At 42.6% G+C, this 15384-nt stretch overlaps 1 protein-coding gene across 8 annotated transcripts in view; it reads left to right on the forward strand.

Annotated features, from left to right (window-relative positions):
• Nucleotides 1-15384, forward strand: part of sorcs2 (sortilin-related VPS10 domain containing receptor 2) — a 276342-nt gene that overhangs the window by 132749 nt on the left and 128209 nt on the right. For all 8 annotated transcript variants that reach the window (XM_071478096.1, XM_071478090.1, XM_071478091.1 and 5 more), the window contains exon 3: nucleotides 1960-2059. In XM_071478096.1, the coding sequence (XP_071334197.1) occupies nucleotides 1960-2059 (100 nt within the window). The remainder of the gene's footprint in view (nucleotides 1-1959; nucleotides 2060-15384) is intronic.

Here is a 15384-nt window from a genome sequence, read left to right on the forward strand (position 1 = left end):
TACGTAACATATGCATTTATATATTTGCACACACACAGAGGACTTGGACTTCATAACATCATGGAATATATAATTTATATAATAATATATAATTAGAATTAGTATTCTCATGTTTCATGTTGGAAGCTGTGAATTCAGAGTAAGTTTTGAATCTAATTTACTTTTTATTTATGTATTTTTAATAATATATATATTATTATATATATTATTAAAAATATATATATATATATTTATTTAATTTGGAAATATTGACAGTTATAAAATACAGTACAGTAAGAACAAGTTTAGTCAAGTAATCTAATCTACTGAAACTAAAGGCTGCCTGCAAGGTAGGAAATCAATATTCAAACTTATGATACACTGCACGAAAATGATCAGCAGTATTACAGCAGAGATGATTAGTGGTTGACACAAGAACTCACAAAGCCACTGTGTGACTCTTTGTAATGCACTAAGTTTACACTTCTGTCTCAGAGAAAAAAACGGCAAATTGACACTTAGAAACATATAATGTTTGTTATCATCTTCCTAACTTATGAGGACCAGATCCAACTGCTCCGTGTGGGTTTCTGCACTTACGCCCATATGGTCCAGCCGCTCTGTGGGCCTCTACACAGCAGGCCTCGCAGCCCCTCCCTCTATCCACAAGTGAGTTTCTGAGATAAGCACTGAGCTCTGGCTGCTAACACAGCCATCAGCGCTAGATCTGTCCATGTCCTCCAAGTGATCCCGGGTTAAACACTGCACACAGGCCGGTGAGGAAGATGAAAACACTTGCCAACTCACCGCTGAGAAATAGCTCACCCCTGCTATGCCACTCCATTTTCTCCAGATGCATCAGAGCACTCTGGGAGAGCTGATTGCCGAACGGCTTGGCAGGGCTTCGGCTGTGTGTATGTGTCTCATTGGGTGTGTGTCCATTAGTGGTTGATGTCCCACTGTGCGAAGGAGTAAATCCTCTCATCCTTAACCAGGCTGACGTGCAAGCTCATCATTGTCTTTCATCAAGGCCTCTCCCTCCTGGCTCCCTCCTGCTGAACCCTCAGCCCTTGGCTGAATGCTGCACTGTTTCTTTTCCTGTGTGCTTCGGATTACTTTCCAAATTAGCCCCAGATAGCTGTCAGAAGCTACACACAAGAAACAACAAATGCAAATACAATAGATGTTACATTTGCATTCTTTAACCTCTGTGTACTTCTCAGACAAATTTGGTTCCTTAATCTGTCATGATCAGCATTTGCTGCTCTAATCTCCCTTGCCTGCATTACTTGAGTCATCTCTCCGCTGCATACTCCTGACAGGAATTGGAGACATTAATTATACATAAGCGGTCACCTCACTTCAGCCTCGCTGGACCTGAAACCTGCGCTGTTTTTCAAAACCTGTCACAAACAATGACCTTCACTCTGCTCACTGGGTGTGACTAAATTGGAACTGGAGAAACAATCCAGCAGCAAACTATCAATCTCAAACACACACACTGCTCCACACCTGCTCTTAAACCTGCCAGATTTGGGGATTGGCCATTACTTAATTGCTGGCCTGGGGCTGTTTTTGCATTGCTGCGGCGATGAAGGTTGTCCAGCCATTTCAGATTTGTCGCCTGAACTCAGGCAGCAGACCACAGAGTGGTAATATGTTGGACAGAGAGTTGATATAATGCTTGTAGGGCAGTTTGAGAGAAAAAGCAGGCTGCTCAGACGTTTCATCTCCCTTTGTCAGCACAAAGGCTCCTCATGGAGATGCTGGTGTTTCTGGATAAGAACAAAGAGGTTACAAAGTCTAATCAACTATTAACATATTGTAAGTGCAGGTGTTTTTACAGGTCTCCATTCTCATTACCGTAATGCCTTCGCCTATTGTTATTGTGGGATTCAAAGGAAATCAGCAGGAAAACTCTCCCTGTTTTCAAAGCTTCCTGACTGAATGCCACTTGTTCTTGTTTGTCTTGCGTTTCAGATCCACTGACTACGGCACCACCTACACCAAACTCAATCTGATGCCAGGGACGACCATCGTGGTGACCAGTTTCTACATCTGCCCGACCAACAAGAAAAAGGTGGGAGGACGTACTGATTATTTAAAATGACTGTGCTGTCTGTGGACCTGCTGAAAAGGGCTGCTGGTTCTCTCCTCTGAAACTGGCTGATTTCAGAGGAAACTGAAAAGCTTTGCTCGAGTGTATTGTTGAAAGTCTGAGTGAACATTTACACAGACAGGCTGGGTTACAACTAAAAGATATCTAGTTAAAAATGTGTGGTTTGAGAATATGATCCACTTAAACTGAAGACAACCTGCTGTTTTTTAAATTATTTCTTCTGACAATGTCTGCATGACAACCACAGTACGGTCTGGGTGAGACAGCTACATAATTATGCATTTTGAGTTAACTGTTCCTTATTTTTTATTACTATTTTCTTACCTTGCAAGTAATTTATGGGCTGGGAGTCTTTTTAAACGGTCTCTTGGAACAGATAGTGTAGGCACCATTATAAAAATAACAAACAGGGACAGTTTGCAAATATTACTGGTTCTACGCAGGCCTAATGTATGAATATGATATATATGTGTTCAGCATGAGGCAAACTAGTGTTTCAGTCAAAGATTAGTTTATTCTTAACAAACATACAGAACAACATAGCTGATTTTCAACATAACATATTTCAAAACTGAATTTTGACACGCTATGCACCTTTGTACACGCTCACAAACCAGCTTTAGGGAAGCAAAGATTGTCCAGGCCGCTGGTAAAAGTCTACATTTAAGCCCGGGGCGTTTCTCTAGAAATGGTTCTCCCCAAAGTGAAAATTCATAATATGTTAAGATGAATATTACTTCAGTCAAATTAGCCTCATATGGATCTGTGATTGGTTATAAACCAACTGGGCAGGTAGGTGGCAGGCAATTTTTTTTTTTTTTTTCCCACGATGGCAAAACAGTCGCATGACCTCCACCGCCCTGATATTCTTACCCTAACCTCCTCATGCCTAAACCTAACCAACTCAACCAGTGAGCACTGGCCAGTCAGAGGCAGAGTAGGGCAGGTCATGCCTTCATCATCCTGGGGAAAAAAAAGCCTTGCAGCACACTACTGAATGACAATAAAAAAAGAAGTGGGTATATGCTGTATACATGCTTATATCCTGCACTACGCCACTGCACTACTTCCTGCATCCCACATGAATGAATAAGTAGGGATACTGGGTTTAAAAATAAACTGTGACAGGAATGCACACAGGATGCCTCCATGCAATGGCTCCGACCCAGAGACACAGAATTAATGGGATGAAAGGGACACAGAGGCTGCACCGATATTCACTGGAATTATCTTAAAAACAAAAGTCAAAACAAAAACCATCAGACATAATTTGAAAGAGACGTCACAAAGTTCCAGAAGTCCTGACGGCTGGTTTTAAGGCTCAGTTTCTGAATACAGGCTGTGTGCATTTCTCTGTGGACTGAGGCTTTGATACTTTCACAGTATTAATATAGAACCTAGACCTGCTTTATAATTAAAAAAGACATGGAAATCTCACTTTATACGATTCAAAATATACATTTATACCTTTAATCATTTAACCATTTGCATGTAAGTGGTGTAGCCCAGGGCATGACAGTCGCACCTGAGGTCTGTCACCTGCTACCAAGTTGACTGTCCAAACCAGGCCCATTGCTCCCAGCGGGGCTGTCCGCCGTTGCAGGTAAGATGAAGTGAGAGCCAAGAGGTGAAGCACTGGAGGTAACTTAAGCTGAGATACGAGTGGACTGCCAACAGGCGTTATCACCGGGGTCCAGGGTTCTTCTGATCGATCGAGAGATAGAGGGAGATTAGATGTAGACACTTTTCTCTCTCCATGCTTCAGTGCACACACACACACACACACACACACACGTACACACCCAATAGTAGAGGGCCAGACAGCATGAGAGCATTTAATTGCGTGGGAATGGAGTCATCTTAATTTCCCTTCGGGATAGAAAGAGTGACAGATAGATAGAGAGGGCAGGGGTTGAAAGTGTGTGTTGTGACATCATGTCTGGTAATATGAGCTGGGGGATCAAGCTGCTGCTTAAACACACCTCCAGGCCCGTAGGAGGGGGCGTGGAGGATGCTCAGGGTCAGTGCTGTTTTGCTGGAGCTGGTGTTTGTACTGTAGGTGTCTGTGTGTGCTATTGTTGCTGTGGCAAGACTAATTGTGTGATCTTTTATGAAGGGCAGTGCATGTGGGCTGTGTGTGTGTGTACTGTCGGTTGATGTGATCATCAAATACTTTCACCCATCTAACATAAACGTCGGTATGCGGCCACGTGTTTGCTTTGTTAGTGCACTTTGATCAGTCGTGCTAATCACATCAGAAAGGCCTGGGACGGGATTACACCCAGTGTGAAGGGATCACACGGAACAGGTGTGAGGGGCCTCGGGTAATCAATAGGACTTGAGGCAATTAGAGAGAGAGGTGAGTGCTCAGACGGAGACAATGTCATCCTCTCTTTGTCTCCCTCCGTTGCTTCATTGAGAGCTCCATTAAAGAGCCACTCAAGATCCTTTTGCAGGAGAGGGCTCCTGAGGACCCTTGACACACTTCAACACCAATAGAGTCGCAAATAAACTTTGAGACTGGAGGCTCAGAGTGCCCCCCCCCTCCAAGCAATCTTCTTTAACAGTTGTCCCCAGAGGGCTGTCGGCAGTGACAGTGTTTGCACAAAGTCTGTTTCCTTGTTGTCAAGTGTTAAAGGAGACTTGTGCTCATTTCCAGCTTGATCTTTTTTTTTTTTTTTATTTATTCTGGGACTCCACTAAAGTGGCTTTGCATTATTCACAGTAAAAAAAAAGTCCTGCCTGTTATGCGGCCCATCAGTTGAGTCTCAATATTAGCTTGGGCCTCTTTAAAAGTGCCACTTTCTTCCGACTGGCCGAACACCCAGAGGCCTGCCAACGGGCACGACACCTGGCGCTTGTGAGCACCACCAGGTGCATCCATACGTGTTCGAGCCCAAATACAATCTGGAATATGAGAGTGGGAAACACAAACGTGTTGCTGTTTGGTAAATATTACGTCCAGTACCTGCTTATTTTGTAATATAACAGTGGATTTAGTCTTTCAATCACAATCTGTGCATAAAATATGCCTCTGTTAATAGTAGTACAAATGGAAAATGAGCTAAAATGCAGACTGAAGTGGGAAACGCCTGCTGCTTAAAATGCAAAAGCTAATAGTGCTAGTAAAATGTGATTAAAATGCCTGCTGTTGCCAAATGACTGTACAGCAAACTTACACCATCACTTATTTATATCCTGGAGTACATCAAAAGCCCATAATATTACTAAAGTAGACTGGTTTGTGAGTACAAGCTGTGCCTGGAGCAGATGACGGGAAAAGGAAGCATAAAAAGCTCAAAAGAGCTTTTCACTTTTATATAACTTTACCTCATTATTTGAAAGTCTAAATGAAGGTTCAAAGGAGCTATTTGTAAGTTTTGCTTTTGCTACATTGCCAGTGTTATCAGTCTGATCAGACTGGAAGAAATGTTGCGAGTTCGGCATCAAGCTTCATTCCTTTATGAGCCAAGAGCTGTCTCCAGCTTGTGCTGAAGTTAGCATGCTAACCGTCAAGCCCCGGCCCGACTGCACCATCTTATCACTTTCCAACACTGAGTCACTGTGGTGTTCACGTTGCCAAGTAGCCCTGCTCAGAAGGCGTATTATAACCTCTTGTCTTGTAGATGCAATGAAGGCTGAAGCTCTTGGCAGACTGGTAAATAAACAGCTGTTCATGATGTGATGGCTATGTTGCAACAGCAAGACTTAATAATAGTTCCTTGCATATATATGAATTTTGACCAAAATAAGGCAACGGGACAATGTAGTACTTGTGTCAGCACAATAGTTTTAACCAGTAACAGACTGAACTTACTGTTGAAGTGAAGGTAATCAGAAGGAGTGCCCTAACATCGTGCTGCTCTACACTTTGAGGCTTCGTGGTGCACTCACTGATGCATGTTTGAACTGGGTCATGATTTTATATGTCATGGCATGATTGGTTGTTACATCTATGGGAATGAATTACCACGAAGACTTACAGCTCTGTCAGCTACTAACAGGCCACAACATATACAAAGTGCTGTTGGTCACCAACATCAGAGAACGGACGGGGGCCTCGTGTATCTCCAGCAGCGCTGACCCCGGCGACTGGACTAATCCCCTCAGATGCTGTTTTCTCTGGTCCACTGCCAAATCATGCACTGATGATTCACAGATCAGCACTGGTTCCAGGCCATTTTTCCTTGTTTCCTTCCTCCTCTCCTGTCTCCTCTCTCTTCTGGATGCAACCAGTCTATAGGTCAAATGGCAACCTGTGACCCTGACTCTTAGCTTAGCACTAAGGAATGAACACATAGTTCAGCAATTACGAATCTTTGAACTGAATGAGCAAAATTATTAGTAATTTTAACCATGGTTGGGTGCTTTCTAGGTGATTTGGCCTTGTTGTACCTAATAAACAAACAATTCCTGACCCTCTTGATCTTTGTTCCTATGTAGCGGTGCAGCTGGAGGCATGCAGCTAAAATGAGTAGAAAACAAATACAGAAATACAGTGTGTTTGTGTAGAATAATCTCTGGCATTCAATCCAGTGCACTGAAGTGCACTGGTGCAGAGACTTGAGGACAGAGCCACTGATGAAGTGAGGCAAGCAGATAAGACGTTCAGCTAACGTCAAGGTTAAAAAATGGCACGGTCCACTTTAGGGGTGTCTGAAATCATATAACAAGATTCTTCCAGGCATGAATATGGGAGAGCAAACCCATGGCTTACATATACAAAGTCAGTATTGTGTAAGTTTACTCTAGAACAAGTTCACTTCACACAGATTGAAATGAGAATCAGAATCAGAATCAGAATCAGTTTTATTGCCAAGTATGTTTTCACATACAAGGAATTTTTTCTGGTGATTGGTGCAATTGATCAGCAACAGTGGGGCTCTCTAGCCTTGTTGATGAGGCTGATAGCAGATGGGAAGAAGCTATTTTTGTGGCGAGAGGTTTTGGTCCTGAAGGACCGCAGCCTCCTGCCAGAGGGGAGTGTCTCAAAGAGTTTGTGTCCAGGGTGGGAGGAGTCAGCTACAATCTTCCCTGCACGCCTCAGAGACCTTGAGGCGTACAGGTCCTGGAGGGACGGAAGATTGCAGCCAATCACCTTCTCAGCAGAGTGGATGATACGCTGCAGTCTGTTATTGTCCCTCTCCGTGGCAGCAGCGTACCAGATGGTGATGGAGGAGGTGAGGATGGACTCAATGATGGAGGTGTAGAAGTTCACCATCATAGTCCTTGGCAGGTTGAACTTCTTCAACTGCCTCAGGAAATACATCCTCTGCTGAGTTTTCTTGATGAGGGAGCTGATGTTCAGCTCCCACTTGAGATCCTCTGTGATTGTGGTTCCCAAGAAGCGGAAATGCTCCACGGTAGCCACGGGGGAGTCGCACAGGGAGATGGGGGTGGGTGGGGCTGGGCTCTTCCTGAAGTCCACTATCATTTCCACTGTCTTCAGAGCGTTAAGCTCTAGGTTGTTCTGCCTGCACCAGGTCACCAGACGCTCAGTCTCCCACCTGTAGGCAGACTCATCGCCATCAGAGATGAGTCCAATGAGAGTGGTGTCATTTGCAAACTTCAGGAGCTTGACAGACTGATGGCTGGAGGTGCAGGTGTTGGTGTACAGGGAGAGTGTATGAGGTAGCTCATGTTGATAGTTCACAATTTTGAATTTGAGTTCACACAACCCAAAAAATTAAATAGTTCACGTTCATTTCTTCCATTATTTTTTAACGAACTGCTCTGATATTCTTTTTCAACAGGACCTCCTCCCACACTTCCACCCCCAGCCCCAAACCACTGCCACTTCTCAAACTAAATGAATTACTGTGTACTACTATAGAGTCGTACACAGACATTACATCTAAAAGCTCATAAAGGTCCTTCAAATAATCCTACAAACTATATTCAGCAGTACCAGTAGTTGCGTTGTATTGCCAGCACTAGACACTGGACACATGCTGGCGCCATAAATCCTCAGATGCTGCTGTAAAACACAGTTCTTCTTCTGATGATTTTTTTGCAGTCAACAAACAGCTTTTTGGCACATTACCACTACCTCCTCATACATTCACGTTCATTCACTGCAAACGGATACATTCAGTTGAATGTTCACCAAGAACGAGCACGTTCAATGAATTACACTCGTTTACTGCATTCTATATTACTGCCCGCAGTTGCTATTGTGTCTTTAACTCAAATCAGAGATGCATTAAATTAAATAGGGGGGCATTTGTATAGATACAAAATAAAGTGCATATGCAATATAAAAAAATAACCCACAGCTTCAAATGAGTGGGCAAATACACATAGATACCCTGTATGACACATAACCCCATATCAAAATAAAAAAAAGAGGATGGATATATTGTATTATATGTTCATTGTAGCACAACACTCATATACGGGCATGTTTTTCCTTTATTGAGACATTAAAGGTCCCATATTTTACATTTTTCTGGTGTTTTACTTGAACTTTTGACATTCATAAGAAGATATATTTATGGTTTTAAGTTCCAAAAGCTAACTACTAATTATAGTTTTGCGTTTCATCTCTTAGGCTGATGTCTGGAGCTCTGGCAACAACAGGTCAGTCAGCCAATCAGAAGAGAAGCTCTGAGCTCTTCTGATTGGCGAGTAAAAAATATAACCGGTTTCAGATGGCTGAGAGCGGTGACTGCATTGTTGTGACATCACAAAATTATGGATGTCCTGATGGCTTGTTCAAAGGCTCAGTTTCTGAATACATGCTATGTGAAATTTCTGTGTGGACTGAGGCTTTGATACTTTTACAGCACTAATATAGTACATACAGCTGCTGTATAATCATAAAAGACATGGAAAGGCAAGTCTGAAACAAAGATGAGCAAAGATTCAATGGAGTTCAATCCTCAGTCAGGAGAGATTGTAAAAAATATTGCTGCAGGCAGTGAGCTACATCAACCACTGGTGATATACTCTGTCGAGAGGATGAGAGAGTTTAAACATTTCTTCATACGCAGAGCAGAGGGGTCAAAAGTAGAGATTACGATTTAATGAACCAGTTTAAGGCATCTGCCTTTGCCTTAACTGGTCTTTTAGTGCCCTTATGCAAATACTTCAAATCTTTATCAATCTTTGAAGTTTTGGGAAAGTGGCCAAGTTACAACATCAGCAAAGCGGGGTTGCAGAATATGCTGCAGAATGATTAGCGAAGCTTGATGTGTATGAAATTCTCATGTAGAAGTCAGACCAAGACTGTAAAAAAGTATCTTGGTGTTCCTGCAAACCACTAAACACACCATGATTTATAAATTAAGTTCCACAGCACAGAAAGTCAATTTCTACACCAAAAACAATTCCAATACAACCTCTGTTAATGAACTACATTAGCGGTCTGAAATGTAACTAAACCAGTGAATACCTGCTACAGAGCAACAGCTTCTTAGACTGCAGCAAAAACAAATTGACAGTAGTTCTGAAAATGCCTTTAGTCACCTACTGAGAAGGAAAAGATGAAAGCCAGAAAAAGTAAAGAACAAAGGAACAAAGTGAGAAGAAACAGACATTGAGATAAGTAAACAGACCTTGAGTGAAAAGGCTTTAAAAAAAAAAAAAAAGAAGAACAATGCGAGAAAAGAGACTGAATGACACTACAGATTTACTGTCAGGCACTACAGTGACTGGCATTTCAAAGAGCTTCAAAGAGAAAGGCGAGATATTCAGATGTGGTCACATTATGATATCCCTGTGATGAAGAACAATTTTTGTAATTTCAGAAAGACTATCCTATTTATTATATATTTTTGTGTGATTGACAGTGAAATAGCTGTCTGCCTGTCTCTCTGCGGTCTCCTTCTGACTGTCAAATATGTCCCCTGCTTTCCATGAGAAGAAGAAAAAAACTGTAATGGTGACTGGATAATTTTCTCTGAGATAGATATGCCTTCTTTGTCCTGTGTTATCACCAAAGGAAGGGCCTTGAAAGTAATTATGAACAAAATGATGGTGAAAGCAGTTCAAGATAAGAGAGCCGTTGAACTCAGTTTCCCAGGATTCTTCATCTTGTCATACCTGGGCGTGAAAGTCACCCAGTGCACCCAGAGAATATGTCCTGTAATGAATAAATAAATAATAAAGTCCTATAATAAAGAATAATAAACAATATAACTTAAGCATATCTCTAATAATAATTCTAGTGCAGCAGTTAAAGCAAAGCAGCATGTTAAAACATAGCAGCACAGCAGGGCAGAGCAGTGTAAAGAGCATTCAATGAGCCTCTGGGTAGAAGCTGCGTTTGAGCCTTGTTGTTCTGGCCTTGATGCCCCGCAGCCTCCTGCCCGAGGGGAGGAGGTCAAACAGCCTATACGCCGGGTGGGTGGAGTCCCCCCATGATCCCCCCATCAGCACCTGCTGATATAAAAAGGAGGAGCTACCGGCGACATTCTCAGCAACACAGACGCAGACACAGCCAGACGAGCCCGTTACTCACTGGACTTCACAAAACAGCACAGCAGAGAGGACCAGACAGGGTGGCTTCGCTGTGCTGGGCCTAACCAGGACCAGGACAGAACAGGGCTGTTTATCCTCTTTCATTGTCGTCGTATTGGTTTGGTTATTGTGTCCACTGAGCTGTATTGTTATGACGTCTGGTCATGGATAGGTTGTTGGTTGGCCACATCATTAGGTTGATATTATGAAGGTTCACCCACACATTCGCCAACTTGTTTATAGTCCTCCTTTATTTACCTTTCACAACACAATTTTGAATCAGCCATTTTGCCTTTGTTTTTCTACACACACACACACACACACACACACACACACACACACACACACGCTGGAGGAGTCTTTGGGTTCCACTACAGAGGCTCAGTCCACCCATGCAGTCATATGGAAATAGTGTTCTTGGTGACTGCATTTTTTTAATGGCATTAGGTAATGATGGGTGGAACAGAATATGAATGAGAAAACAAGTGTAATATAATAATTATTATTCTAATTGAAAAGAAGTGATAGTTGGAAACCTGGGCATTTTAGTGTTTTTACAGATATTTGTCAGAACTCGGGATATGTCTGGTCACCTTAAGTGTTCTGCTTCTGAGTCTTTATGTTTCATTTTAAGCATCAAGAAGACAGGTGCTCGGCCACGATGCTGAGTCAGGAAGCAACTGATTTTGAGTCAGACTCAATATAATTTTGTTTAACACAGTCACAGAGAAAAGTTCAATGTTGGATTTTACTCAAAAGTTATACAGGTCAGAATGGCACAACTGCCAGAGTTCATGCAGTTTCCTCGCAGAGTTTTTTTTTTCTCTAACAAAAACTAGATATCGAGACAGTGTGAGACAGACATGATGCATGTGAGGCAGCAGGCAGCAGGTCCTGGTGGAGTTAGATTTTCTTTATGTTATGACACATCAGATACTTTACTCTATATGTCTCTTTCACTGCTTATCAGGTCTCCCTGTATCAGCAGTCTGTGTAATAGGGGAACAAATGAACACACAAAGACTGGTGGTGAACTGCATACTGACTAGGACTTAATTATGGAGAGGCATTAGCCATAGACGAAAACCAATGATAACAGGCCTTAAAGTGAAGAGGAAAGGGCTTTTCATTACAATTTTATTTCTGGAATATGTTTGACAAACTGTATTTCTGGTTGAAACAGGATGTAGGGATTAAAGGTCCTATATTTTACACTTTCCAGTGTTTTATTTGAAGTGTTGATCTCCATCAGAAGATATATTTGCAGTTTAAAGAACCAAAAACCATCTCAGTGTAGTTTGACATCTCCTCTCTCAGGCTTCTCTCTGGAGCTCCAGTAACAACAGGTCAGTTGACTGACTGTTTTCTGAGTGATGGAATAAAAATATAACAGAACTCAGGCTTTGATACTTTTATAGTATGTATTCAACACCTTTACAATAAAAATGACATGGGCATCTCATTTTATACAATATAGAAGGTGTTGCAGAGAGCACACCAGTAGATTACCACATGAGGTCACCACTAAAACATGGCATTTTAGTCAGAGTAAAAGACGTGATGTTGATTAACTTGAGAACATTAAAAAAATATATATTGTTATCTACTTGATTGTCAATTAAAACATACATTATCAGTATGTGAAACTGTCACCAACAAGTTCAGAAAGTTATTGTTTATTTAATTGGATCCTGAGATCCAAGCTTTATCATTGCACAGACTCCTAAAGCAGCAGTGCCTAGTAACAGCCAGCTAAAATGACCACAGTCTGACTGACACACAGCAAACTTGGTTTACTGGTTATTATTTTCCTTTCCAAACAATTTAGCAGGCAGTCGTGTGTTTACACATCCAGCAGACGCTGATTGATGTGGAGTTGTGTTGCTGGGTGCCTGCTAACAGAAATCTGAGAGAAGTATCTCTCTCTTTAGCTGCTAAATGCTCCATTATGTTCACCAGCCAGTCACTAACTTTGTCTGTGTGCTGGTTGACGTCAGGCAGTTAGTGTACGGTGGGGTAATGGGTGGGTGCTGCTGGGTGAGAATGATGAGACTGAACAAAAACAGTAGAGGGGCTGTAAAACTGAAAACGACAGGCTAAAAGATGCTAAAGCTCTGTAGAGTGGAGGGGCTGGGTGATAATTCTCTGTGGAGACATTACACACTGCACATGGTCACTTGGCCAATTACTTGTATGAAAACATTAATTAGCCTCGCATTATCATCACTGACGCTCTGGGTCTGGACCAATGATCTTGTTCTCTGCAGCCTTCTCCTCTGTCCACTCCGTCTCTGACAAAGCATTTTCCACCCACAACGCTGCTGCTACAGGTCCCTGCAGAGCGTGGTAAATCATATTGCCACAGTCTATTCAGATTATAGCATACCATTAGCTGTGGTCATCTTTGACCTAGCATTGATTGCAGCTATTGACCTTATATGCTCTGTCCAGCTGGGCTCTTGTGTTTGCCACGACGGAGCCCTGCAGGGATCAGCGCCGCTGCTCTCAGCCCCTCACATGCCGGGTCTAAATGACTGACCCGACCTGGATCCACCAATTCGGATCAATAGGCAGAGAGCCACAGCCACCGACTCACACTGCTATCTGCTGGCTCACCCAGGAGGGAGGCTGGGCTCTGAACTCAGCGTCACGCAGCTTTTGCATGGATGTAAATTCTGCCCTGTGCTCTGGAGCTCCACCGTGTTTGCTGCAGTCGAGAGTTTAATGGTTCTTGGTTAATGTTTCAGTGCAGCTGCAGCAGTATAAAGGTATCACTAGAAAACAGAGGAGGAGAAAAACAGGAGGAGGAGAGTGTAAAAATCAGCGTTTTTCAGCTTTTATGTGTCACACGATGTGTCAAGAAATGCATGAATTAATTTGACGTTAAAGATAATTCAAATCAGCAGTTGTGTGGTGTGCAGCTTTTACGAAGCACTTGAACTGGCCTAGTTGTTTAAAAGTGGTGTCTAAAAATAGACATGACTGTCACTAATCCCTCTATAATGCCCCTCCCTGATTACAGCGAGCCAAGTTTAGCCCCACAGGATTCAATTTTTGACTTCTCCCACAGGTCCACATTTCTAAAACACACAGACAAAAACAAACCAGCTGATATCTATATATTTGAATATAGAGACAATATATCACAGTCCTGTTCATTAGAGCTACCAACAGTACTAGCTGGGTGAGATGTAGTGCTGTGCACAGAAGTAAACCAGCACGACTCGCACAGAAACAAAAGACAGCACGTTCTGTTTCACTCTCATCCCACCCAGCATCTATCCATTTCTTTCCTTCATCCATTCATCCCTTCAACTTTGAATCATTGATCCACCCTGTCTAAAAGTGAAGCTCTTTAAGTGAATTGGCACAAACAGTTTCGATTAGGGGCATCGGTACTCGTGAGGCCTGGAACACACTGCCTGTGTGACACCAGGGTGACGCTCACGTCTGCAGTGGTTTTACATAACTGACGGGTCAGTTAAAATTAGAGTTTGATGGTTACGAACCACGCTTCTCCATCCTCTGTTTGTTCCCTCCCTTCAATGCATATAGTGAGACACATACTGCAGACACTCGCGGACACGTCACATCGCTGCAGAACCCCTGGGTCTTTTCAACATGCTGCTTTACGTAGCATATTTCCACAGTGTCCTTGACCGACTCAGCTTTATATCACTCATCTTTAGGATTTACTCATGTTTCGTTTCAGAACGAAGCTTTTTGACTCACAGTGTTTTCACAGCAAACTGTACCGCGCATGGCATTCGTTCTCCCCTCGCACTCGGATGCCCTGCAGGTTGGAAGAATGCTGCTGGATTTTGTTGTGGTGTGGTTTTTGTTTTTGGCCAGGTGGACCCCTCAGCATGAACTGTGCGCTGCTTTTGCTGTAAATGCAGATTTGACACATCAACAGTGATTCCTCGTGCTGGTTTAATCTGCTTCATCGCTGAGCTAATTCGCCAACTTGCACTTACAGAACCACACTCATGTGATATTTACCAAAGTGGTGACATAGTCTATGTCAGTATTGTTTTCAGTTATTGCCTCTGAGCTATTTGGTTATTTCAACTTCCTCCTCCTCCTCCTTGCCAGTCTCCCTGTCATTTTCCTATCTTCATTTTTCTTACTGCATCTCATTTTCTTTCCTTTCCTTACCTCTCTCACCTTTAGTTTTGTTTTTCCCCTTCTGTCAACTCTGTTTCTTCCTCATCTTTCTTTCTTTCATTTTTACAGTACTAACTTTTTTTCCCCTCCTGTCAGCTCTTTCTTAGCTCCCCAGCCAGTTCCTCTCTGCTTTCCTCCCATAGTGAATTCAGTCCTGCACTAGCACCATCATAAATATTAACAACGCAATAGATGTTATTTATGCTGAAATTGCCCCCCAGATGAGAGAGATATGAGACACAGGCCAGACGCTGGAGACTGACTGACCATGAGCAATGCATGTGCTGGTTTGTGTGTGTGTGTGTGTGTGTGTGTGTGTTTGAGTGTGTGAAGAATGAGAGTATATAGATGAATGAGGAAGCAGAGGAACAGGAGAGATGGATGAGTTATGCTGGAGGCAGAGGAGAGGCAAGTGTTTTAATCCTGTGGTCACCCTGCTCTGTGTGTGTGTGTGTGTGTGTGTCATCTAATACAGATCTCACTGTCTCTATGTTGCTGAGCTGTGTAGGATGTGTATTTGCACCCATATTCAAATTTGATGAACTGCACATCGTAGTTACCAAGTGTTTTGTGTGTGTGTGTGTGTGTGTTGGGTGTTGATAACCAGGCTCGTAGCCCTCTCTGAAGATTATTCTTGTCACTTCAGTTTCAACTACACT

Source organism: Trachinotus anak, unplaced genomic scaffold (genome assembly GCF_046630095.1).
Source record: "Trachinotus anak isolate AG129_WGS33_773 ecotype Australia unplaced genomic scaffold, CSIRO_AGI_Tana_v1 ptg000005l, whole genome shotgun sequence".
Taxonomy (NCBI): Eukaryota; Metazoa; Chordata; class Actinopteri; order Carangiformes; family Carangidae; genus Trachinotus; species Trachinotus anak.